General features: G+C 31.7%; 3 protein-coding genes and 1 pseudogene across 5 annotated transcripts; 3 read left to right on the forward strand and 1 right to left on the reverse strand.

Annotated features, from left to right (window-relative positions):
• Window positions 1-105: 105 nt before the first annotated feature.
• Window positions 106-3,156, reverse strand: LOC126656170 (receptor-like protein 7). Its single transcript, XM_050350712.1, has one exon. It carries the CDS (start codon window positions 3,154-3,156, stop codon window positions 106-108), a length of 3,051 nt encoding a protein of 1,016 aa, XP_050206669.1.
• Window positions 3,157-3,923: 767 nt separating this feature from the next.
• LOC126656264 (protein yippee-like At3g55890) lies at window positions 3,924-5,116 on the forward strand (annotated as a pseudogene).
• A 5,185-nt stretch (window positions 5,117-10,301) lies between these two features.
• LOC126677623 (protein yippee-like) lies at window positions 10,302-12,432 on the forward strand. 2 transcript variants are annotated; one of them, XM_050372345.2, is made up of 6 exons: window positions 10,302-10,323; window positions 10,637-10,768; window positions 11,283-11,326; window positions 11,794-11,902; window positions 11,990-12,045; window positions 12,117-12,432. In XM_050372345.2, exons 2-6 carry the CDS (start codon window positions 10,673-10,675, stop codon window positions 12,199-12,201), a joined length of 390 nt encoding a protein of 129 aa, XP_050228302.1. In that variant the 5' UTR covers window positions 10,302-10,323; window positions 10,637-10,672; the 3' UTR covers window positions 12,202-12,432. The 2 variants fall into 2 exon arrangements, with proteins under 2 accessions (XP_050228302.1, XP_050228293.1); XM_050372336.2 differs by lacking the exon at window positions 10,302-10,323 and adding an exon at window positions 10,341-10,444.
• Window positions 12,433-20,318: 7,886 nt separating this feature from the next.
• Window positions 20,319-24,551, forward strand: LOC126665455 (uncharacterized). Of its 2 annotated transcripts, XM_050358278.2 has the most exons (5): window positions 20,319-20,669; window positions 20,762-20,891; window positions 22,548-22,662; window positions 22,889-23,836; window positions 23,971-24,551. In XM_050358278.2, exons 1-5 carry the CDS (start codon window positions 20,555-20,557, stop codon window positions 24,229-24,231), a joined length of 1,569 nt encoding a protein of 522 aa, XP_050214235.1. In that variant the 5' UTR covers window positions 20,319-20,554; the 3' UTR covers window positions 24,232-24,551. The 2 variants fall into 2 exon arrangements, with proteins under 2 accessions (XP_050214235.1, XP_050214236.1); XM_050358279.2 differs by lacking the exons at window positions 20,319-20,669; window positions 20,762-20,891 and adding an exon at window positions 21,372-21,801.
• The last annotated feature ends 348 nt before the right edge of the window (window positions 24,552-24,899 follow it).

A 24,899-nucleotide genomic window follows, 5' to 3' on the forward strand; every position in this document is an offset into this window, starting at 1 on the left:
ATTGTCAAGGATACCGTATTTAAGTTGACTAAACGTGAAGAAGGACAATGCACTAGAATAATAAAAGCTGGATTAGCCAATTTATTTCAATTTTACATGTTACAGTTAGTTTCTCCTCGGTCTGATTGGCCGCCTCCATTGTTTCCTTCCAAACTTATTGGAAAACCAATCTTGTTTTCTTCTGATGAACATGTTCCCAGCAACCACTCCAACTACAAGTCCACTTGCATACCCCATTAAAACGACCAACCAATTAACTCCCTCTGCAGATTCAGAATCTTCATCTTCCATAAATGTCGGAGGAACTACCACCGGCGTTGATCTAGCATTTCCACATTGCTTCGTCCAAGTTTCCACCCACAACCCTGGATTTCCTTCATATGAACTCTCTTCAAAAGTACAAAATTGATTTCCTTGTGGTATAGGCCCTGAAAGTTGGTTGAACGACACATCGAATGACGAAAGAGCAGTGATTTCTGTCAGCTTTGTCGGAATCTGTCCTGAGAGCTGGTTCTGAGAAAGATCCAAACATTCCAGGGCTGTCAAATCTGCTAGAGAAGATGGTATGGGACCTTGAAGAATGTTTCTCGACAGGTTTAGCAATTGAAGGCCTTTAAGATTTCTCATAATATCCGGAATCTCTCCTTGGAATTTATTGTTGGAGAAATCAATGGCCACCAGTATATCAGGAATCTTCATATAATTCAATTCCAAGCCTTTGTTATACAATGTCATTGAGTAATCATAGAACCCAAAATAAGAATAAACAAAAGAAGAATTTGGGCGCATATTATCCTGCATGTATGTCATGTGGCTTGTGTTTCTGACTTTCATGACATTCCAAATCTGAAGGAATTCTGACGGAATCTTTCCGCTGAAATGATTATTGGACAAGTCGATGACTCGGAGGTTGGTGAATCCAGTTGCAACTAAATTTTCCATTGTCCCGTAAAAACCATTAGACCTTAAAATCAGAATTCTCAAATCGGGAAGACTGCCTAACCAAGAAGGAAAAGCATCAATAATTTGATTTCTGCCAAAATCAACCATCTCCAACGATGAACAATTCAGTAAGGATCTTGGTAGTGGACCTTGTAATTGATTGTGGCTCATGCTAATCATTTTTATCTTAAATCCATTTCTCCACATTGACGGAATGATTCCCTGAAAGCTATTCTTTTTGAGATCCAACAGTTTTAAGGAATCACTCAGATATCCTAGACACCGGGGAAGCTCGCCGCTAAAATTGTTGAAGGACAAATCAAGCATTACAAGGGAATTTAAATTGCAAATCGAAGGTGAGATTTCACCCGACATTTTGTTGCGAGAAACTAGATAGAAAGAAGTTGACGTTGGAGGCATAGGAAGAGATCCTTGCAGCATATTATACCGAAGGTCTAGAGTACGTAGTTGATCCCATTGAAGTATATTTGAATCATTATCAAAACCAGTTAAATGATTATGCGAAAGATTCAAATTTTCCAAGGATTTTAGACCCGCCCAGAAGGGGATTTGGCCGTGAATATTGTTGGAGGAAAGGTCTAGAAATGTCAACCAATCTAATCGGTTATGTAAGAAGCTAGGGAACTCGGATAAATTGCAGGATCCCAATCCTAAGAGATTTATATTTTGGAAGCTGACGTTTGACTGAGTTTTGGTGATCAATGATAAATTGTAATTATTTGATAAAGACAAAGTGTGCAAGTTTTTTAGCTGGGAGAATACAGAAAACTCCAATGTACCACTCAACTTATTTGAACTAAGGTCAAGCATTTCAAGATTGTCGAGGTTAGATAAATTGGTCGGAATTTGGCCTTCCAATTTGTTAAATGAAAGATCCAACTGTGATAACAATGCAAGATGGCTAATCTGAAAGGAAAATTGTCCAGATAATTGGTTGGATGATAAATCTATGACCTTAAGTTGGGTGAGGTTCATAAGGATTGATGGGATTGGACCAGTGAGTTGACTATCATACATATTAAGATGAGAAAGTTGAGTGAGGTTCATGAGCCAAGATGGGATCTCACCTTTCATGTTGATTCTGTTCAAGAACAATTGAGTGAGCTTGGGGAGCTTACCGATCCAAGCGAATGAAGAAGTGTGAATGTTGAAGTGATTATAGGAGAGGTCCAAATACACAAGCTTGGTAAAATTACTGAATGAGGGCGGAATCTGATCGGTGAAGACGCAATCTGTGATGTCGAGATTTTTCAAATGGACAAGGTTTTCAACGGAGGAGGGGATGAAATTACAGTCGGATAACTCTAGTTCTTCCAAGTAGATAAGGTTTCCAATTGAAACAGGTATATGTGCAGTAGAATTCCTCTCGGAAAGGGAATTTGTTCCGGAAAGCTTTAATGACTTTAGTGGTTTCCCGAACTGGAAATTCGGCAAGTCAATTTTAAGATACGGGTTGATAGTCAGATCAAGTATTTTCAGATTCGGGAGTTGGAAGATAGCAACAGGAAATTCACCTGTCAAACCACAAGAATCAAGAAGGAGAGATTCTAAAGACGAAAAATTCGACAGGAGCTCCGGAACACTTGAATCAATGTTCACAGTTGAGAGATGAAGTTCCTTCAAATCGGTCAACTGTCGAACAATATCTCCGAAACTAGGCTTTTGGAGGTTTAGCTCATAGTTATTAGATAGGTCGAGAGAAACCAAGTCAAACAGATTCGAGAGCTGTGGTGGGATTTGGCCAGAAAAGTATGAATACGAGAGGTTGACATAAGTTAGACTCGAGAGCTCGCCTATTCGCGATGGAATTTCCGACGATTGAAAGTTATTACAGGCTAAGTTAAGTGTTCGAAGGTGAACGAGGGCGAAGAGGGTAGAGTTGGAGTTGATAGAAGCAGATATGCAACTGTTACTAAGATCCAAGCTAATGACATGATCAGTTTTATTCTCACACCCTGCACCTTCCCATAAACAGCAATCACCTGATCTGACCAATTTCCATGACTCAACTTTTGAATAATCAGAATTGGAAAAACAACTGTTGGTACTCAAAAAACTATCTCTGAATTGCAGCAATGCAGACCTCTCGTCGTCGTGGCAACGGAGCTTTATAGACGAAGAAAACAACGGTAAAAATATTGCCAAATTATATAGTATGAAAAAGAATATCGCGTAATTCGAAGATAACTCCATAATCTGAAAAGATAATTTTCTGACTTTACAGATATTGTTATGACAGAATTCCTGTGGAGCTATTGCAAATATGCAAGTCGTCTCTTATCAAACTCATAAAACATTGTTAATTGTAAATCAATTCTTAGTCATTAACAAGCAACTTAATAAGCAGCCATTGAGTCATTATATAAAATCATATAATCAAATAGAAAAGTCCAATTTGTTATCGTCATTTCGAATAGAATGCGATAAATTAAAAAAAATGAAATTTGACAAACTCAATTTAATTTAATATAGATTGCTTTTGCAATCAAGATTTGACTTTGCAATTTTGTAATTTAATGGTTTTATAATTATTTATAATTCGATTTGAAACTAAATATTTTTATAACTATAACAATATTTTGTATAAATTTGATTATTATAATTTTGCATATAATTTATTATATTATTAATTAATAATTTTATTATTTGAATTAAACTTTAATTTTTTATATAAGTATAATCACATAAATAATAAATGAGAAAACTAATTATTCTATTATATTAGCAAAATAACAATAGATATAAAATCTGAAAAAAAGAGCCAAAAAATTATGATAATAACCTCAATTAAAGTTATAGAATTTGAGCTATAATTATTTATATTAATTACTATTAATTAAATTTTAAATATATATAATTATCGAATAATTTATTTTGTTGTAGATAGAAGGCAAATGACTTTTTCTACAGTTATATCTCTGTTAATTATACTGTGACATGAAAACAATAATAATTATCTAATGGTGTTAAGAGCACAAAGTAACAGTATAAAGCACCAAGCAAATTTCAATTCGGATGATTGTGGTTAAATATACATATTGAACCTTCATGTTTAGTGTAATTTTCAATTTGGACCTTAATTAACTTTTTTTCAATTTCGTTTGTGCAATAAAGAAACAGTTTGATATTGTCGGATTTTGTACCTATGATGCCTTTGTTTTACAGTGCTGATTATCAATACAACCTTATGCTTTCTTGTTATGTTATTCCATGCGTGTTCAATAGATGCTATTGAACCATAGTGACTATTTTTTCTTCTTTATCTTTTTTTGATTGCTCCAGACCTTTCGCTGCAGAAATGGAGAGGCTTATCTCTTTGAAAATGTGTAAGTGTTTTTTGATTTTGGTCATTATTACTAATTAAGACTTGAGTTTTTTTTTTATCAATTCAGTTGTTACTATAGAGTCCTTTTTTATTATATCTATCATATGATTGCTGAATCCAAATGTTTGATTGTGTCTCAGACTTGGGTTTAGAATGTTGTTGTTTCATAATGGATGATGACTATTATAATAATTTCTCAATATTTGCATTCTAATTGCATATCAAAGTCCCTTGAAAGATGAGATGAATGTTTACCTTATGAATCAAAAGTTTGTTTAGTGGGAATGAAATGCGACTGATATTACTTGTTCGTTTTATGGATTAGTGCTGCAGGAGTCTGTGCATGGACAATCGCATGCCCTTTCTCCTCAATGTAACATTTCATCTGCATTATATGCATCTTATTCGTTCGACTAACTAAACGCGTTCATACATATTTCACGAATGTAGAATGTCATTTGAATTATGGGATCATGAATGTCTTTCTAATATAGTTCTCTGCTTCAATGGTTAGTGTAAATGTCATGGAAGGAGAACCAGAGGATCGCATGATGATGACAGGATGTTGCTGACATTTTCTGTGTTGGTTGTGGTTCAACTGCAGGATGGACATATGTAAGATTTGGTTTTGTTGAATTATTTGACTGTTAATGCTCGGTTTTCTATTTAGTGAATGTTAATTCGGTTCCTTAGATTCTACCCTTGACATTGTCCTGCTACACGCTGTATGCACATGAGAAGTCACAAAGGTACAAGCAAGGAAAGTTCATCCTTGAGAGGTGAGAATTAATGTTTAATGGTAATTATATCAATTTTTAAATTATGAATTTGAGATCGACTATCGTTGTTGAGCAGGTTTAAGGTTGGAAGCAACTACATTATCGACGGAGAAGCTCAGGCTCTTGAACCAAGTGATGATGATAGCAACTAAAGACACTCCAGAAAAGGCTTCTTTCATGTGTTAACAAAAGATGGAAAATACATTATAATTTAGGCCTAATATCTTAAAAAACCCCGACCTTTTAGCCCCTTTTCAATCATACCCCGACGTTGCAAATTTGTCAATTTTACCCTATTTTACATTTTTGTGTTTCAATTGTACCCTGAAAAATTAAATTAACGTCTTTTGCGTTTGGAAATTTGTTTAAAATATTATACATGTCTCGCATATATTAATTGTATATTTTTAAAATTTATTTAAATTTAGTTAAATTAATTAAGAATTTAAATTAGTGTTAATTTGATTATGGTTTTTAGTTAGTTTTTAAAAATAAAGGACTTATTTGTACTTTTTTGAATAAAAAAGAATTTAATTTCATGTTTAGACTTAATTAATTGAACGATTTAATCATTTAAGTAAAAAAATTAACAAAAATTAAAATATTGGGGTACAATTGAAAATGGAAAATTCAAAAGTGGGTAAAATTGACAAATTTTTAACGTCGGGGTAGAATTGAAAAAAAGTTTAAAGGTGAGGGGGTTTTGAGTGATTAGGCCTATAATTTATAGGAGAGTATAAAAAGTTATTTTTAGAGTGTATATAGTCTTTCCCAGTTTGTTATAAGCTTCTGCTTTACGTACTTATAAGATAATTTTCTAACAAATAGAACTCTCATTTATAACAGGATTACTATTTACTTGATGAATTATACTAGTGCTATATTATTGCATTACTCATTAATATAATAATTTATATTAAGCATGGATATTTTGACAAAGCATTGACTAAAAATTGCCAAATGAATTTATACTTATTAATTAAATTTATATTTATAAATGATGAAATATGAAAAGTGAAAACTTATACTTCATCCAGTTCATAATATTTGGCGCATTTAGCCATTTCATATAAATTAAGAAACTAATAAATATGTTTTGATTTGTATATACTTATATTAAATTACCCATATTAATTATCACTAGTCTTATATTTGACTAGTTTTTCTTAATCTTACTAAGTTGTTTATTGCTAGAATATATTGAAAAAAATAGCAATTAATATTTTCTTAAAACTCTAAAGTGACAAATATTATTAAAAAAAAATTCAAATGCGAAAAATATTTATGAACCGGATGGAGTAGGAGTTAACATACTATGACTATTTATAAGTTTTCTTTTTTTGAGAAAAATATTTATATGTCATTAAATATAAATAGTTTTTAAAAAATTAATCAATAATATTTTTAAAAATTATAGTTATACAATTTTTTTAATATTTTAATAGCTATCAGACAACTAATCGCTTCTAGTAATTGGCTAAATTAGGCTTTTTGATTGAATGTAAAAAAAAATTATTTATTAATTTAGTCGTAGCTACTGCTAGAGATGAAATGTCTACCTCTTAAGCTTAGTCATCGCTAGGGTTGGGCATGGACCGGTCATCACTAAATTAGGCTTCTTGATTTAATATTGTTTTAACTTACAATTTTGAATTATACAGACTTTAATCTTGTTCATCAGGTACGTAGGTCTCTCGGTACAACAAACGCCAAAATCAAATTCACTTTTCCTTGATCTTTATTCGCTTTTCCAAATTTCTGTATCTTTTATTTAATACTCCAAATCGATTTCCAAAACTATCAAAATTGTGAACTACATAGACTTTAATTCCGATATTTTGGTACGTAAGCATCAGAACTTAAAAACTATTGATTTAAGTCCCCATAATTCTTTTCTCTTCAATTCATCACACCTCGCCTAAAATGGTAACGCTTCGATGCTCGGACGTTGTCATTATTTATTATATATGGTGGAGTCAAAATCCATTGAAAATATGTTAATCAATTTGTACAATGGTGAAACACCATCAAATTAATATACAAACATACAAAAAATCCGTTTATTTGTAACACTTCGAACGAACTCAACTAGCCCAACCTAACTTTCAGGTAGTAATCCACTAGCCCAAAATGGCCAATCCAATTAATTTAGTAGTTGAATATAAAAAATTATAAGCTATTCAAACCATCCTCACATTTTCAATATGGGATGTAACTCCCCCTTAAATTTGCAACATTCTCATCGCGACTAACCTAAAGTTCAGTCCCAGGCTGTACCCAAGTGTTGTGGTTCATCAGCACCCCCTTCTTTTCCAGGCCTGGCACATCACAAAACACTCGAGTCGGTTTGATACCACCTCGTAGTCAACTAGCTCAAATTAGCTTTCAAGCATAATCCACTAGCTCAATAAGGTCAACTCAAGTTAATTTAGTAGCTGAATAAGGTCAACTCAAGTTAACTCCTATATGCCTTCGCGGCATTCAAGACGGACCGACGGGCACGGTGCGACTGCTAGACACCATTTTATTGCTTGGTTGGCTCTGTATAAGGGTCTTCTCACTAAGAACAAACACTACTAGAAAACAGAGAATTAGCGATAGAATATTTTTGATTTAACGACGGATTTTAGCGTTTTACCAACGGAAAACTTAATGGACCGACGGATTTCAGCCTTTTTCCGTCGCTAAAATGCAGTTTTCTAGTAGTGAAACTTCACATTTGAGGAGCCATTGATAATCCAACATGTGTTCTTTATGGTGTGTGAAGGGAAAGTGTTCATTATATGTTTTTTTGATTATATATTTCTTTGATATGATTTGGAGAAAAGTTGTTGCTCCCGGTTGTGTTTCTAGATCTTCTCTAAGATGGAAGAGAAGTCAGCTAGCCTTGTAGGAAAAATAGAGGGAAATGCTTGCTTTGGAACCGAGTCATGTTTGTAGTAGGGAGTCCATATCAAGAAAATGTCTTCAATAGGATTCAAATTTCTATTTTAGCTAAGCTGCAGAATAGGCTTAAAGGAACTGATTTAGCCATTTGGTTGTAGTTGTTGTTCCTATGTTTTCTGCATGTTTTGTTGTGGTTGATTATCAATATTATCTCTTTGATGAATAAACAAAAAGAAGAGGTATAAATGTTATTGGCAATGGTAATGAAGAGATGATGAAAATAATTAAAAGGAAACAAAAAAATTTAGAAAGGAAAAAAGAAAAATAAAATACGTGTTGGTGAAATGAAAATGGTAAAATTAATATAAATGTTAATGTGATTTTTTTTAACCGAGATAGATTCATTGAAGAAAAGGTCAAGGTACAACGTCAAAGTCATATAACAATAAATAAATATATGATCTTTCAAAAACTTTAATCCAACAATTAAAAATGAAACAATAAAAGATACAAATAAAAGATAATAATCGAAAAGGAAAAATTAAGCCTAAATTCTACTAAGATGTGAAGCACAACGATGAACAAAGTCCTGTTGGTACGAGTAGGGGTGTAACTGAGTCAATCTCGCTCGCGAGCTACTCGAAACCCGACTCGATAAAGCTTACTCGAACTCGAATTTTTAAGGCTCGTTTAATAAACGAGTCAATCTCAATCTCAGTGATACTCGACTCGAAAACTCGCGAGTAAGCTCGTTTATATATTTTTATGCTAATTTGACATGATGTTATTTTAATTTTGAACCTTAAATATCTAATTCATATATATTTCGTTAAGAAATATGCATAAAATAGGTAATATAAATTTATTTATATATAAAAAGAAATGTAGTATTTAAATTTTTATTAAATTTATTAAATTTTTATTGAAATTTATTAAATAATAATAAGACTCGATTAAACTCGTTAAGCTCGCGAGCTTTCGATAAACTCGATAAATACTCGATAAATTAACTCAAAACTCGACTCGAAATTAAACGAGTCAATCTCAATCTTCTTAGTACTCGACTCAGCTCGACTCGGTTACACCCCTAGGTACGAGGGTCTTAACTTGAATGTCGTTCGACTATACCGATAAACTGTTTGAATTTTTTTAAAGCTTCAAACATTTTAGACATGTTCTTCAAAGTGAATCAAATAGATAGAAAATCACCAACTACAAAAAATATATATTAATTAAAAACAAATAAATAAAATATAATATTGAAAAAAATTCAATATTTAAAAATTTATGGATCATCATCTACATAAAAAAAAATTGACATGCAAACCAAAAGACTTCAATAAGTCTTGTCCGGATCATAGATCTATAACATGCAAATAAAAAATCTTAAAAAGACAAGATTTTTTAAAAAGTTTCTAAAATGCACTAACAATAACACAAAAAACTCCATTTAAAAAGTAATTATTGGCGATAAAAGCCAACTAAAACTGAAAATGAAAAAATAAAGTAGAGAAAGCTATGAGTGTTGGGTTGTAGTTTAGGAAGAAGTGAGAGGAATTTATTTTTTAGAAAGAGAGAAAAATGAGTAGTTCTTTACGATGTGAGTTTGATTTCATGTGAATTTGAGTAGTGAATATAACTGTTTGGCAAAAAATATTAAGAGCATCTCGTTGCATATGTTATATGTAATCCTATTTTTAACATAAAATATAGTAAAATGTTAAATATAGCATAAATTTTTAATTTGAACTTCAATGTATATTGCTATATTAAATGGTAAACTTTTAATTTAATAATTTTTATTTTATATACATAATATGAAACATTTACTATAATGTCTTAATGTAATAATTTTTTAATATTGTTTTTTATTTAATATCACAATACAAAACATTTACTATAATGTCTTAGTGTAATCAAATAAAAATTGTACTAAGATATTATAATAATTTTTAATATAGTATAATTAAATAATAGATTATATTCTATTTACTTTAGTTAAACAAAAATATATTGTAAGCAATTAAAATAAATTTTACTTTCTATAAGTAAAACAATATACTAAATAATTACATATAAATTTTAATAATAAAAAAGTTCAAAATAAATTTACACTCATCATGATCATCATACACAGTCATTGTATTCCTGTTAAAAACTATAAAGAGTTATTTATTCCAAATTTTTACCATAAAAATTTATCAGTATTTTTTATTTTAAATAAATGAATAAAATTAATGGTCACGTCTTTTTTATACTATTTTTAATAACTATAAAGATTGAAATGAAACAACAATAACTATAAGAGCTTATCACCAGCTTTTAGCAAGAGGTTGAGTTTAAAATGAAATTGGTATTTGTATTTTTCAGGTATTTGTGAAATATTTCCGAAAATATTTGGAAAATTTGGGTAATTCTATAAATAGATGTAGAAACGTTGATGAAACCATTTCATTTCATTTCATTTCATGCTCTCTCTCTACAACTGCTGGTAAACAAAAACCCAAATTCTTTTCCTCATTTTTTCCATTTCCGATCTCTGATTTTACACTCAAGATGATGATCACCATACACAGTCATTGCATTATTATTCCCGAAAATAATAAATTTATGTATTTTGTTTTGGTTGTGTACGTTCTGTATTAATCTGATATTGAGTTGGTTTTTTCTTGTTTTTTTGAAGGGTAATAAAGAAATAAAGTGATAGATTTGGGTAATAATGGGAAGGGTATTTATGATCACTCTTGAAGGCAACTTCTACAGTTGCAAATACTGTAAAGCCCATTTTGCTCTTGTTGATGACATTCTCTCTAAGGTTTTTTAACTTATTCTATAGTTTTGTGAATGCATTGATCTTATATTATTTGTTTTACATGATTTCTGCTATATATTTAATTATTTTTGCTCTTTATGGTAAGCTGGTTTTGTGTGTATTAGATAGAAATAATTAAGGTGATTGTCTAAATCCCATTACAGATTATTCTAAGTTATGGAAGAAGAAATTTAAAGTTACAGTTGTTTCTTGTTTAAATTGAATGAATTTTAGGCTACATTGCTTTGGTTTTGTTTTGGTGATTAATTCATTCCTGGAAGGTGTTTGATTATTGTCTGACGTAAAAATTGTCGTCGAATTTGGTATCTATGATGCCTTTTGTTTTACAGTGCTGATTAGCAAATGTTTCTTCTTGTGGTGGTTTGAAATGAAATTCCATATTTACTTCTTGTGTTTTGGTGTGTTCAGTAGATGCTATTGGATTACTATGAATATTTTCGTTAAGATTAATTGCCACCGTTATTCGTTCTAATCCTTTTTTTTACGATTGTTCCAGACCTTTCACTGCAGAAATGGGAAGGCTTATCTCTTTGAAGATGTGTAAGTGTTTTTCGATTTTGGTCATCATTACTAATCAGCTGAATCTAAATGTATCATTGTTTCTCTTCCGAATGGTTGGTTTGTTGCTGCGATGGCCGTCTGTTGTTTCATAGCGAACGATAGACTATTATAATAATTTCTCATTGTTTGCATTCTAAATGCATATCCAAGTCCTTTGAAAGAATGGAAGATTATGTTTTCCATTATGAATCGAACGTTTGTTAGTGGGAATGAAATAAGACTGATATTGCTTGTTTGTTTTCTGGATTAGTGCTGCAGGAGTTTGTGTATGGACAATCTCATTGCCTTCTCTCGTTGAAGTAACATATCATCTGTAGTATATGCATCTTATTCGTTTGACTAACTTAACGCTCTCACGCATTGCCTACTTTTGTGAATGCAGAATGTCATTTGAATTGTGTGATCATCGATGTCTTTCTAATATAGTTCGCTTCTCCAATGATTAGTGTAAATGTCATGGAAGGAGAACCAGAGGATCGAATGATGATGACAGGATTGCACACTGTTGTTGACATATTCTGTGTTGGTTGCGGTTCAATTGCAGGATGGAAATATGTAAGATTTTGGTTTTGTTGAACTCTTTGATTGTTATCAGTTTCTTAAATTCTATCCTTGACATATTGCCCTGCTTCGCTATTTCAGTTGTATGCACATGAGAAGTCACAGAGGTATAAGCAAGGAAAATTCATCCTTGAGAGGTGAGAATTAATCTCTGATGGTGGTTATATCAATGTTTTTATTGTGAGTTTGAGATTATCGTTTCGAACAGGTTTAAGGTTTTGGGTCCTGATGGAAGCAACTACATGATCGCCCCAGAAGCTCATGCTATTGAGGAAAGCGATGATGATCTTTGATTGACTATGCAATCTAGAATCATTTACATAACTGTACATGTTCTTCTTTCGGCATTGTTTTTTCATGCCGGGTGACTTCCATTTTTGCTGCTTTTAGGTTCATTTATTTACAAGTAGCATTAGACTTTTTTTTTCTCCTGATCCCGATTTATTCACTTATGCACAAGCAATTTGCATTTGTTGCAATGGGGAATCATTGAATGCAGCTTCATGCTTCTTCTTTTTCCAGAATTGTTCATTTATTTACAAGTAGCATTAGACATCTAATTTTTTTATCCTAATCCCGATTCATTTGCTTATGCACAAGCAATTTGTGTTTGTTGCAATGGGGAATCAATGAATGCAGCTTCGTGCTTCTTCTTTTTCCAGAATTTCTCATACTTTTATTTTTGTATCCTAAAGTTATTCTGCTAACAGAGTTGGAGAATGTTAGCTTCCTGTGGAGTTGAATATGTATTTATCATTGTTGAATACTCGTTCTTAACTAGGCATTCATATTGTATGTCAGGATTAATAACTGGTGTACTGATATCTGTTCATGGTATAGTAGTATAGATACAATCAACATGTGTACCTTCAAGTAGCGACTGCAGTATTGGATCGGGAATTTCTTGCCTAAACCGGATTCATGGGGTTCCAGTTTCATATCAGTCTATTTATCAAGACCCAGTCTAGGCAAGAAATCTTCTGAATGAGATGTTACTCTTATAACAATCAATTGAGTCCAGTATTACTTGTAAATTGCTGCAAGTGAATATTAAAGAAGAAATGTTGTATTGTGCATTGTGCATTGGACATAGAGAAATAAATATATACAATTCATTAGAGAGCTATAACTTTTTAATCTCTAGGATAATCTCATTATTAACTTTTTTTTCTTTCTATAATCTTCTCCTAGTTACTTCTCATATTCTACAATACTACCCCTTAAGATGGAGCACAAATATCTGTCAATGCCTTACTTATTATAGACATAATAATTCGATTTTTATTTATGACTTTTGTGAAAATATCTTCTAAATGATCTATTGGTCTTTATATACTCCAAAAAAATCGGTTTAGATGTAATATGAAGAGCGGTTTGATTATCACAATAATTCTGCCGGTATTAAAGTTTTAAGACCTAATTGATCTAAAGTTGGTATGTCCATATTATTTCAAAAATAATCTAGAATTATTGCTCTATATTACGATTCAGCACTTAATGGCGAAACGACATGTTCCTTCTTACTCCCCTATAATATCATATTTGCTCCAACAAAAATACAATGACCTATTGTGGATTTTCTATATATTTTAGATTTTGTGTTACTGGAAGAACGTCCAAGGTCGTTAATATGACTTATGAGAGCACTCCTAGGTTGAGCCAGGTGAGACATATGACAAGAAGTGCAAAGAATCCATGTAAAACAGTCTTGTAATGATGGAATTCCTGGACTAGTGAGAATTTGAGACTTTGCTATTTCAAGTTTTGGATGAAGACCGGCAAGGAAGCTCATTACAGTTACAGCTTATCTGATTTTTCTGACTCGGTTACATGTCAGCAATTAAAGGCAACAAGACATTAAGTTGTCCATATATGTGTTTGAAATTCATAAGATATGTTATACGAGTTTGATTATATTGCTCGGGACCAAATAATTCAATCGGAGTAGTTGCTGAACTCTTAGAATGATGAATTTTTTGACAAGCATCAAAATAGATTTGTGAAATATGTCCTTTGCCAAATTTCATCAATTCTTTAACATACTTACAATGATCAAGAAGTATTTCACTATCAATAGAACTCCAAAAATGCAAAATGATAAGAACATAATCCCTCAACCATTATTGTAGTATCATCAGTCAGATGACCATCTTTTTCAATACCTCTCAAATAAACTTAAATAGTTATATTCTAAGAAATAAAAATAGATCTATTAAGCTTATGTTGAGTGATTTTAGACATTCATAACCGTGACAGGTGTAAATTTTAATATCACTTCAAACAGCAACAAAAACAACAAGAAAAAAAATAGAATGACGTTTTTGATGACTAAATAATCATCAACCACCAAGTGCAGAAAGTATAATTGAAGTCCTAAACTGGTTGTAAGTAAGTTTTTTTTTTTTGATAATTGTTGTAAGCAAGTATTATTAAAGATTTATTGTATCGTGTATTCAACACAGGAGAGCTTTCTAATCGAGAACTTTCTAATCTCTAAAATGATCACCAATTAACTGTTTTTTTTTTCATTAGCCTTCTACTAATTTTTTCTCATATTGTACAGCATTCTACAAAATAATTATATATGACTTATGTAATCTTTGAAAAGTTTATTACTTAGAGCATCATATTTTGTGCATAAGAAATCATATCTATCAGTACACATGTTTTTTTAGGCATCAACACATGTTTTAATCAACTCCATCTTAACTTATTTTGTAGATTGAAATTACAAATTCAGTATTTATAAAAGTCGGATTGATCAGCCAAATAGACTAATTCACTTAGAAATAAATGCTTGATTCGGTAGATTTTTAATTGGAATTGTAAGCTAATGAAATGAGCATCTCTATCAGGCCATGTTTGGTTCATGGAATGGAATAGCATGAAATAGAATAGCTATTTCATAAGGAATGGAATAGCCATTATTTAGTTTTTGAGAGGAGTACTTATTCCACAAAATCATGGAATAGCAATTCCGTGGAATACTTATTCCATGAACCAAAGCAAAGAATTTTCATTCTATACGGAATTGCTATTCCATTCCGCACATATTCCATGAACCAAACATGGCCTAACATTAATAGATTGGTGGGTGTGATGTGATGTGGGACTATGGAACATAAATTTAGCACATGTTCTAACAAACCAATGCAAAAAGTGGGATTTCAAATGAACTAAATTGTAGTAATTTTTTTTATGAATTGAACTAAATTGTAATTATGTTCATATTACAATCAACACCAAATTATACAGAATTTACTCAATTGACAGTTTTTAAGAAAGTGAATGCAAATAAGCCCATGCAACAAACATCATGTCTTTTGAGATTGCAACTTTAATTATCCTCTTACTGTTTCTCCTGAATTTTGGTGGGTATGTCAGTGATATTATTGTTCCTTGTTGGCCCCTATCTGTTCCAACTAGTAGTTTTTTTTTTTTTCAGAGATAGAATTACAGTATCACAAACTATAGATATACTACTATTTACAAATATGAACGGCATTCACGCCATCCACATCGTTTACGTTGAATACATCGCTATTCCGATCTCGCCAAACATGGCGGACGATGCCGCAGCCGCTTGCTTCTGACATTTCAAGCCTTCCACCAAATATTCTCCAATATCTTCATCTTCTTTTGTTCATGAGGGGATTCGAACCACGCCTCTTTAGACTTGATGCCTCACTATTTAGCCAACTGAGTTAGAGGTCATTGGCAACTAGTAGTAGTTCATTATAATGATTTATTGGATTTTCATTAGAATTAAAAATAATCGATTATATAAATAAAATTATTTGAATTGTATTAAATATTTGTTCATTTGACTAAATTTTTTATTTTTATATGTGTATTTTCAATTTAATGTTTGTGTCTACTGTATATTAGTTATCTATGAAATATTTATAATTTGATATTAAAACAATACTCATTAAAAATCTAAAAGTAATAAATGTTTCTTAATTTATGGATCCATGACTGTCTTTCTAGAATGTAGAAATATGACCAAAAATTATTTTGTATTTTAAATTTGAAAAAAAAAAAAATTATGCTCCTTTTGGCTGAGTAAATAAATTCGGAAAACTCATGATATATGTACGTAAGGAGAAATTTTTATATAGACTTAGTCTACCACGTTATCCGTGGACTAAACCAATCATATCATAACACCTCATTAAAATGATAGTATTCTTATAATTTTATTTGTTATTTGCATACACTTTTGAATAATGATATTATACTCATTTTAATGAGGTGTTATAATATGATTGGTTTAGTTCACAGATGACGTGGTGGACTGAGTCTACTTAAGAATTTCTCGTAAGTTGAATGAAAAAAATTAAATCAAAAAGAAGGTAACAATAAATACTAATTAAATAGCAATAATTAAGCAAAATTATCTTCCCTGAAGAAAAAAAAGATGAATTAACACAATAATAGTACTCTCTCTATTTTAAAATAAAAGTCCGTTTTTTTCTCTTGTCCTAAATATTTATCAATATTTCTAGTAAATCAAAATTAAAATCACTAATTTTTTATATTATTTTTATTTAAAGTCTACTGTTTATTGACACTAGCTTAAAAAAGTGAATTAGTCATAGCATTTAATAAAAGCATAATAAAAAAATACATTTATCAATTTAGAATATTAATTATGTTTTTCAAAATTGTATGAAAATGATATAGTAGACAATTTTTTTGAAATGAAGAGAGTATATAATTAACTTTCCTTGTAAAATATATTATAGTATAATATTAAAAAAAACTTTTACTTTTTATTTTAATGTTATTTACCACTATTGTTTTTTAATTTTTAATCATGTGATTCACATAATTTTCATGTCCTACATTAGCAGAAAGTAGGATCATCAACTGTATCCTGAGATACAATCACATCTTTTCCTTTTTCATTTTGAGTTCTAATTCAACTGTCTCATTGGACGTATCAAAATTGTTATCGTCTTTCTTTTTTGGCACTATAGTAAATGTGCGAATTGCGGGCAATGCTACGAAGCGAATTCCGATTGCAAGCGTGTAAACTTGACTTCGAACAAACGATTGTGAACTTGGTTAAATTTATAATAAATACTCCAAAATATACCAAACTAATCGAGAATTAAAATGCTAAAAGTGAATGCTATAATTGAATTCAACTCGTGAATATATTTATAAGATTGAAAATAAAAAAAAATATAAGTGCTTGTAAACGTATTTGTCGTTGGACGGTGTTTTTTGTACAATTGGTCGGCGACTTCAATGTTTGATGTGTTCTTCTATTAGTGATTATAATGGCGGTTGAAACCTCTTCAAACTTCTAGCAGTACCCTTAAATTTGTGGATAAAGTTTTCAGCATCTTAAATCTCAATTATCCAATTTGGTGCTTCATTCTTTTGGAAAAATCGTTTTTTACGTTGCATAGCTCTATATTACACTTTCATGGCTTTCCTTGTATTTTGTGGAGGTTTTCCCCCACAATTGCCTTTTTCCTCAACTTTAGTTGTGTATCTTTATTTTGTTATGTTCATCCTCAAATTTTAATCTTTAATTACCTTTTCCATACTCTTGAAACCTCTTGAATTTTTTCATGTTTACAATATCAGAGATTTATACTTAACCATAAGGATTCAAAATAAAATGGTTTGGTCAAGTATTCTATCGTTTTTAAAAAGAAAGTGTTGATCAGTCTTCATTTTATACTCACAAAACCTATCAAGACTACAAAATACAGCCTGCTCGTCTAGTAAGGTATGTACTCGACGAGTAGGTCTTGATTTGCTATGAGCCATATTTGTTTATGGGATTGAGCCTATTGCCCTAACCTCTCTTGCTAAATCCAGCGCCGCTCATCTTAATTGGGAGGTGATCTTGGCCAATTTTTGGCCAAGATCACCTCCCTATCTTCCATTTTCTCTACTTCTATTTTAAATAAATAATTTATAAATTATTAGTTATTATAATAATTTTTGCCTTGTTTGATTTCTACCCTCTATGGGTTTTCTTCTTCTTTTTATAGAGAACTGTGCAAGATTTTTTATTCCGATGTTTCACATTCCAAAATTACTTGGTGGTCTTTCGTCTAGAAATCGGCCAGAACAGGTATTGCTGAAACTCGAAATTTCTTGCATCTCATTTGAAAGATTAGTTTACAAATTAATTTTACGGCTTTAATGATATATCCTTATACTTGTTATAAATTTTGTTGTAATTTTATATTTGTAAATTGTTCCCATTTTATCTATATTTATTTTTAGATCTAGTTTTTGTGGAATTGTATTTTGGGTGACACAGTTGTTGTCGAGTAACCTTAATGATTGTAATTTCTGATCCGTTTATTACTGTTAGAACTGAGACTTTTGTAGTCGAATTTTCATCTATGAATGAAATTATATCTTTGGGAAAAAAAATACTTTGTTTATGGCATTTTAACATTTTTATCTTTATTTTGTAGTATGTGTTTTCTAAAAAATTACTAAAAAGAAAATAAAGGTTTTTTTTTTGTCAAAAAAAGAAAAGAAATAAAGTTACGGTAAAGAAATAAGACTGACTGAATATGTGGGTTCCGCCCAATGAAAGGAACCAAATAGAGACCAAATTTAAAACACACACGAGTCTCGAGGTGGGTCCACCTTCAGGCGATTTCAAACTTTGGCTCTGATTTAATGTGAGACTATTTATGGCCGTTAGATGGAGTCTGACATATCACAAGAAATCCAACGGTTCACGTTTAAATTTGTGATTTCTTTTTGATCCCTCAATTTTTGAATGCTTGCACACCCAACCCAACTATAAAACTTTTTGGCCGTTATTTAGTTTGCGAGCTAAGAAGCACGGAAACTTCGATAAAGTTGCGTTTCCCGTTTCGGAAACGTTTCGGAAACCGGAAACTCTTGGACACCCGTACGAAACGTTTCGGGCCGTTTCTGTAAATAATAAAAATTAAAATTTGTAAAAAATTTAAAATTATTACCCACAAATAAAAAATCTAACTAGTTACCCATAAATTTTACATTCGCATTGCCCACAATACAACAAATATACTTATTCGTGTTGAATTGTATTATATTTTTTATATATTTATAAAATTTTAAATATTTAGTACATTAAATTGAATTATTTTGTTAATTATCATAAATATTTAAATAATATTTTTATAAATATATCCCTAAATTTTTGTTATTTACACGTTTCCCCCACGTTTCGTGTCCTTCATTTTGAAAAATTTTCGTTTCCCCGTGTCCGTTTCGTATCGTTTCCGTTTTCCGTTTCCGTTTCCGTGCTACTTAGTTTGCGAGTGATGCCCTCTGATTGTATGTGCTCCATGATCAGAATGTCTTTCCCTTTAATTTTTATTTTTCTACGGAATGCCCCGATTGTTTCCCTAAAATACAATTATACCCTTCTTAATTCTTTTTTGTACCAATTCTAGCCGATTTAGAAATAATATAAACTATTATAATTATACCCTTCTTAATATTATAGAGTATATGTATATTTTAAGAATTAATATAAACTATTATAATTATAGAGTTAAATGTAAAATAAATTATGAATTATAACTTATTTTACGGTTACAAAATAAACTTTAAATTTTGATAATATCAAATTTTAATTATTATTTTTTATAATTTAAAATAGTAATATAAACACCATAACATATGTATTGTTCGGGCACCCACGTCGCTAATTTTATTCAAAATATTACTCGATGTTTCGAATTATAAAAAAAGAAAATTCTTGTATGACATTATCAAGGTTTAGAATTCGTATTATAATTATGAAACATGTTAATTTATTCTTAATTATCTAAAAGTATCTCACTTTTTTATTTTTATTTTGTTTATACTCTACTTTTTAAATTTTCAGAAAAAATTATTTTTTTAATTTTCAGTTTCAATTAGAACTATATGTTCAAATATATCTTTTATATTGTTGTATATTATTTTAATTTTAATTTTTATCCTAATTGTTTTTTAAATTTGAAGCAACATAAAAAATATAGTCGAATTTTTTATAATTGAACTAAAAATTAAGAAATTAGCTAAAACTGAGAATTCTAAAAGGCGAAGCTATAAACAAAAAAAAAGTTGAAAAAATAAGGTATTTTTGGATGATTAAATTTATAATTTATAATTCATTTTTTTTGGTACAGAGTTCATAAGATTTTCTGAACGGGTTTCAACTATGAGGCGACACCTTTAAATCTGAGTACGGTTCGAACCCGCGACCTCACTTAAATTAGAAGAGCGCCTTATCAACTCACCTACGCCTTGGGGTTCAAATTCAAATGTTTAGTTTTGTTATAAATTAAAATAATATTTATTGTTCAGAACAAGATGGAATGGCATCCTCGTGAGTTGATGAACACTATTACATTACGTCCTTTATCTCCACGTCTATACCATAAAATAATTATTTTATGTATTTGAAAATAAAATAAAATAAAAACAATAGTGAAAGCTCCTCTCGTCAAACTCAAAGGAATCAAATAACGACTACAAACTCCTTCACCTGCTCCCTCTTGATTCCGCCATTTCCATTTCCAGCTGAGCTTCTAATTTCTTGAAACAGTTACAGATCTATATCTAGCCGTTGATCATCAACAACTAAAACTGAGCGAACCTCAAGCAATACATATATATATAAGAATGGTGACTAAAGAGAAGGACGAAGAACTGGCGCTGTTTCTTGAGATGAGGAGACGAGAGAAAGATAAACTAGCTAATAATAATCTTCTTCTCCATCTTGATCCTCCATTACTAGGTATAATATTTGTACTTTGTTTTTCTATTATTAGCTGATTAACTGATTATTGTATGTTGCTCATGAGTTTTTTGTTTTGATTGATTCTGCAGGAAGTAATAATAAGAATAATAGTGCGGTACTGAGTTCATCTGTTTCTAAACTAGTTTCCTCTGTTCCGGTTCGGAGAACGGCTGCTGATAAATTTTTGGATTCGGAGAATGAAAAATCTGATTATGATTGGTAATCTTACTTACACTTCTCTCAACTGTGATTAAATTAATTTTCAAGTTTATTTATTGGAAATTAGTGGTTTATATTTTATGTTAAAACAGAGTTGTGAAGTGTAAGTAAGTTTGCTGCATTCAATGAACCGTTTACTGTATTTTGAGCTGTTTTCGAAAGTTCAAATTTGTTTTTGAAAAAAATGAAATAAAGAGGAGTTATAACTTATAAGCAATTTAAGTGACGTGTAGGATAAATTACTCATCATTTATGATTTTGTGTAAGCTGGAAGCAAGTGTTTCTTGTTATTAATTAGTGGATCATTGATGCTCAAGATTTACAGATAAATGAATATCTTTTAGAAGTGTCATTGCTTTTCTTCTTTTTGCTAAAGAAGATTTTCACTTTACAGCCTTAATTACTGCCCTTGGCTATTTACATTACTGATATACACAAGTTCTCTCAATATTGGTTTCAGTTTCAAATTCATGTTTCTTTTTTTGTCTTAATATGTCTTGAAATCTTTCAAAAATTCCTTGACTTTGAACCATCTCTCTTTGTGGCTCCATCTTTGTAACTATACATATATTTTGAACTTTGTTTTCATTTTTGTTGCGTGATTTAAATCAGGCTGTAACTAGTTAAACTATACTACTTCATACCTGATAACATAGTGGTAACACGTCATAGGGGCGGAGCAACTACGTTATCAATACCTATAAAAAGAAGCTTGTGCAAATGATGTTAGCTTCCATTTCCTACATTAGTCAACACAGTGGTCGTTGTTATATTTAATAGAAACCCTTAGTTCTTAGATGCAATCTTCTCTGTTAATCGCTGAAGCAACGCATAATCATTGCTGATGTAATCTTCCATTATAAAAGTTCTCCAAACTATGTTAGTTTGGGCGGCGATTTGATCCTACTTTGTGAGTTTGGAATTTTCATATTTTAAAATTTTATGTTTTAAACCTCAACATCTTTCAAAATTTCCTTGATTTAAACCCTCATCCAGAATTGACTTTCTGGGTCTGTCCTTTGTAATTATCTTTCCAATTTTTTCGCGTTCTTTTTGTGATCTAATCAAGCGGTTATTAGTATAAGTGTATATCTTACTGTAAGATCTTGTATAATGTTCTCACTTAAAACAAAACAGCTGTCCTTAGTATGAAATATTTGACATAGAACAGAAACTTGCAATCTTGTTGGTTGATATTGGAATCAATGTCATAGTCATGGGTGATAAAATCGGTTTCTGAGTTTTGAGCTTAATTCATTGTGTCAGAAATAATACGACATAGAACAGAAACTTGCAATCTTGTTGGTTGATGTATATAAACCATTGGAATCAATGTCATAGTCATGGGTGATAAAATTGGTTTCTGAGTTTTGAGCTTAATTCATTCTGTCAGAAATAATACGCATTTATACAAGAAGATGCATCAGATATTTTGATTTGTATGCCAAATTTGCATTGGCTATTGTAATGTGGTCTGGTAGATAAATCTGGTTTGTGAGTTTTGAGCTTAATTCATTCTGTCAGAAATCATAGGCATATATACAAGAAGATGCATCAGACATTTTAAATTTTTGTATGCCAAATTTGCATTAGCTGTTATGTGGTCTGGTAGATAAAATCTTTTCCTTGCATTAAAAAGAAATATTATGCGTTCAGGCTTCTTACACCTCCCGGGACTCCACTTTTCCCTTCTTGGGGTATGGACTCGCAGAAAAATGCAGTGAATCAGAATCGGACCTCTAATACTTGCGTCACTGCTCTGAAGTCAAGGGTAAGAATAATATCATGTTGGTATTTAATGCTTTTGAGCCCTCAGTCAACTGGTGTGATCAACCTTTTGCATGAGCTCCATTGATCAATAAATTATGGTGTTTTCCTTCTATCTGCGGGATTTATTTTAGTTTACACTTTTCAGCATTCTCTTCCCCCTAATTATTTAGGATTGTCCACAATGCATATTTTGTTGTATGCCAATTCATGTATCCTTGGTGTTGCAGCTGACAAATATTCAGGAAGAACCTACTTCAAGAACTAATGTAGCTTCAAAGCGCACAACTTTGCCGTCTCAAACAAACTCTTCGCATACCAATAACAGAAGGCCCTCATCATCTGGGGGACCAACATCTGCTACCAGAGCTGCAACACCAACTGGAAGGTCAACATTGCCTGCCACTATAAAACCTTCAAGAGCTTCAACTCCTACTTCAAGGGCCACCATGCCTTCATCAAAGCCTACGGGCCCTGCATTACGATCTTCAACTCCTACTAGAACCTTTCCACGCTCTTCAACACCAACTACAAGAAGCTCGGTACCAGCTTCCAAGTCAAATTCCAGGTCAGCAACTCCAACTCGCCCAATGTCAACCCCTTCAAGTGCACCAAGTGCAGCTGCTCCTGGTGTTCGGTCTTCTATAATGGTCAAGTCTGTTTCCACAACATTGAAAAATCCAGTGCCATCGCGTGGCAGTTCACCTACTGTAAAGTCTAGGCCTTGGAAGCCTAATGAAATGCCAGGTTTCTCTCTTGATGCACCACCAAATTTAAGAACATCATTGCCAGAAAGACCAGCTTCAGCCTCAAGGGGTAGGCCAGCTGGTGAGGGTACCCGATCAGCTTCTACCGAGGCTGGTTCTAAAACAAGACCAAGACAACAATCCTGCTCTCCTGCAAGAGGAAGGTCTTTAACCGGTAGTGGAAATGGTAGCCGTATCTCCAATCCTGCTAAGAGTAGAGCATCAAACAATGGCAGTGATGATGTGAACCCAGTAATGATGGGCACGAAAATGGTCGAAAGAGTAGTAAATATGAGGAAGCTTGCACCATCAAAACTAGATGATTATCACTCTACACATAATAATTCAGCCGGAAAGACATCCTGCCTTGATAGCTCAGGCTTTGGTAGAACACTCTCAAAGAAATCCCTGGACATGGCTATGAGGCATATGGTATGCATGAATTACCATGCATTTTCTCTATGTGAATTGTATAAATTTCTTCAACATGATGCGCACAAGATGTATTTTTTTATGTATTGTGTGTATTTGATTTGTAATTCTATGTTTATTTTACTTCTGAGCAGGTTATCAGGCGAAGCATTTCAGGTGATCTGCGCCCGCTGACCAGCATTCCGGCTTCCTCTGTATACAGCGTAAGGTCAGGAGGATCTACAAAAAGCAAGACAAATAGTGTCTTGGATTCTCCTCTAGCCACAAGCAGCAACACTAGCTCCGAGCCAAGTGTGAACAATAGTTTCATTTTAGCTGATGGGATAGATATGGAAATTAACGACTTCGGCAGTGAGAGAGGAAACTGGTCTCCTACTAGTCAGTCAGGTAAGTGATCGGGATGAAATTATTACTGCACCCTTAAATCTGTCCACACTGTGTCTAAATGCGGAAGCTGATTCCGCTCAGTATTTAAAAGGAATTGATAGCAGATATGCAATTTGCATTTCTTTGAAGTTTGCCTCAAAGAATGAAGGTGCATATTGCATATATATTTCCAAGATCCTTTTAATTATTGGTGTAATATTATATGAGCCGCCTTTTGTAGGTCATCCATTTGAACTGTTCTGCTGTAATAGGGAACATTTTTTGTATTGTACTACTAGAAGCTGTTCTGAAGAGCTCCTTCAGCTTATGCATTTGTCTGCAAATTCAATGCTGAACTACAGTGTTAAAAATATAGATATGAAACATGTGTTGCATACAGGTTAGAACCATGTGTGGAACTAGAGAGGGGGCAGGCATGGTGCGCGGCCACCCCCAGGAATCGACCATCTCTTATCCCCTCTCCAACTATAGACTAGTTGAAACTCTTTTTTCCTTTAGAAGGTAGACTAATATCTAGCTCCTATAAAAATTAAAAAATTATCCTAAATAATTAAATTATTTATTGATTATCTATTCGTGATTGAGTTGTCTAAATATTAAAAATTAAAACTAGAATTAATTTTTTATATTTTAAAATATTAATTTTTATGGAGATAATTATGTTGGTTCAGTTTAA

This window comes from Mercurialis annua, linkage group LG1-X, assembly GCF_937616625.2.
Source record: "Mercurialis annua linkage group LG1-X, ddMerAnnu1.2, whole genome shotgun sequence".
NCBI classification, from domain to species: domain Eukaryota; kingdom Viridiplantae; phylum Streptophyta; class Magnoliopsida; order Malpighiales; family Euphorbiaceae; genus Mercurialis; species Mercurialis annua.

Excerpts from the sequence above, each read along its gene's own strand:
- LOC126665455 (XM_050358278.2), top strand. The coding sequence starts at position 20,555 with ATGGTGACTAAAGAGAAGGACGAAGAACTGGCGCTGTTTCTTGAGATG. Across the intron at positions 20,670-20,761 it reads TCTTGATCCTCCATTACTAG|GAAGTAATAATAAGAATAAT; the intron begins GTATAATATTTG and ends TTGATTCTGCAG. Across the intron at positions 22,663-22,888 it reads TCACTGCTCTGAAGTCAAGG|CTGACAAATATTCAGGAAGA; the intron begins GTAAGAATAATA and ends TTGGTGTTGCAG.
- LOC126656170 (XM_050350712.1), bottom strand. The coding sequence starts at position 3,156 with ATGGAGTTATCTTCGAATTACGCGATATTCTTTTTCATACTATATAAT.
- LOC126677623 (XM_050372345.2), top strand. The coding sequence starts at position 10,673 with ATGGGAAGGGTATTTATGATCACTCTTGAAGGCAACTTCTACAGTTGC. Across the intron at positions 11,327-11,793 it reads GCTTATCTCTTTGAAGATGT|TGTAAATGTCATGGAAGGAG; the intron begins GTAAGTGTTTTT and ends TCCAATGATTAG. Across the intron at positions 11,903-11,989 it reads CAATTGCAGGATGGAAATAT|TTGTATGCACATGAGAAGTC; the intron begins GTAAGATTTTGG and ends TCGCTATTTCAG.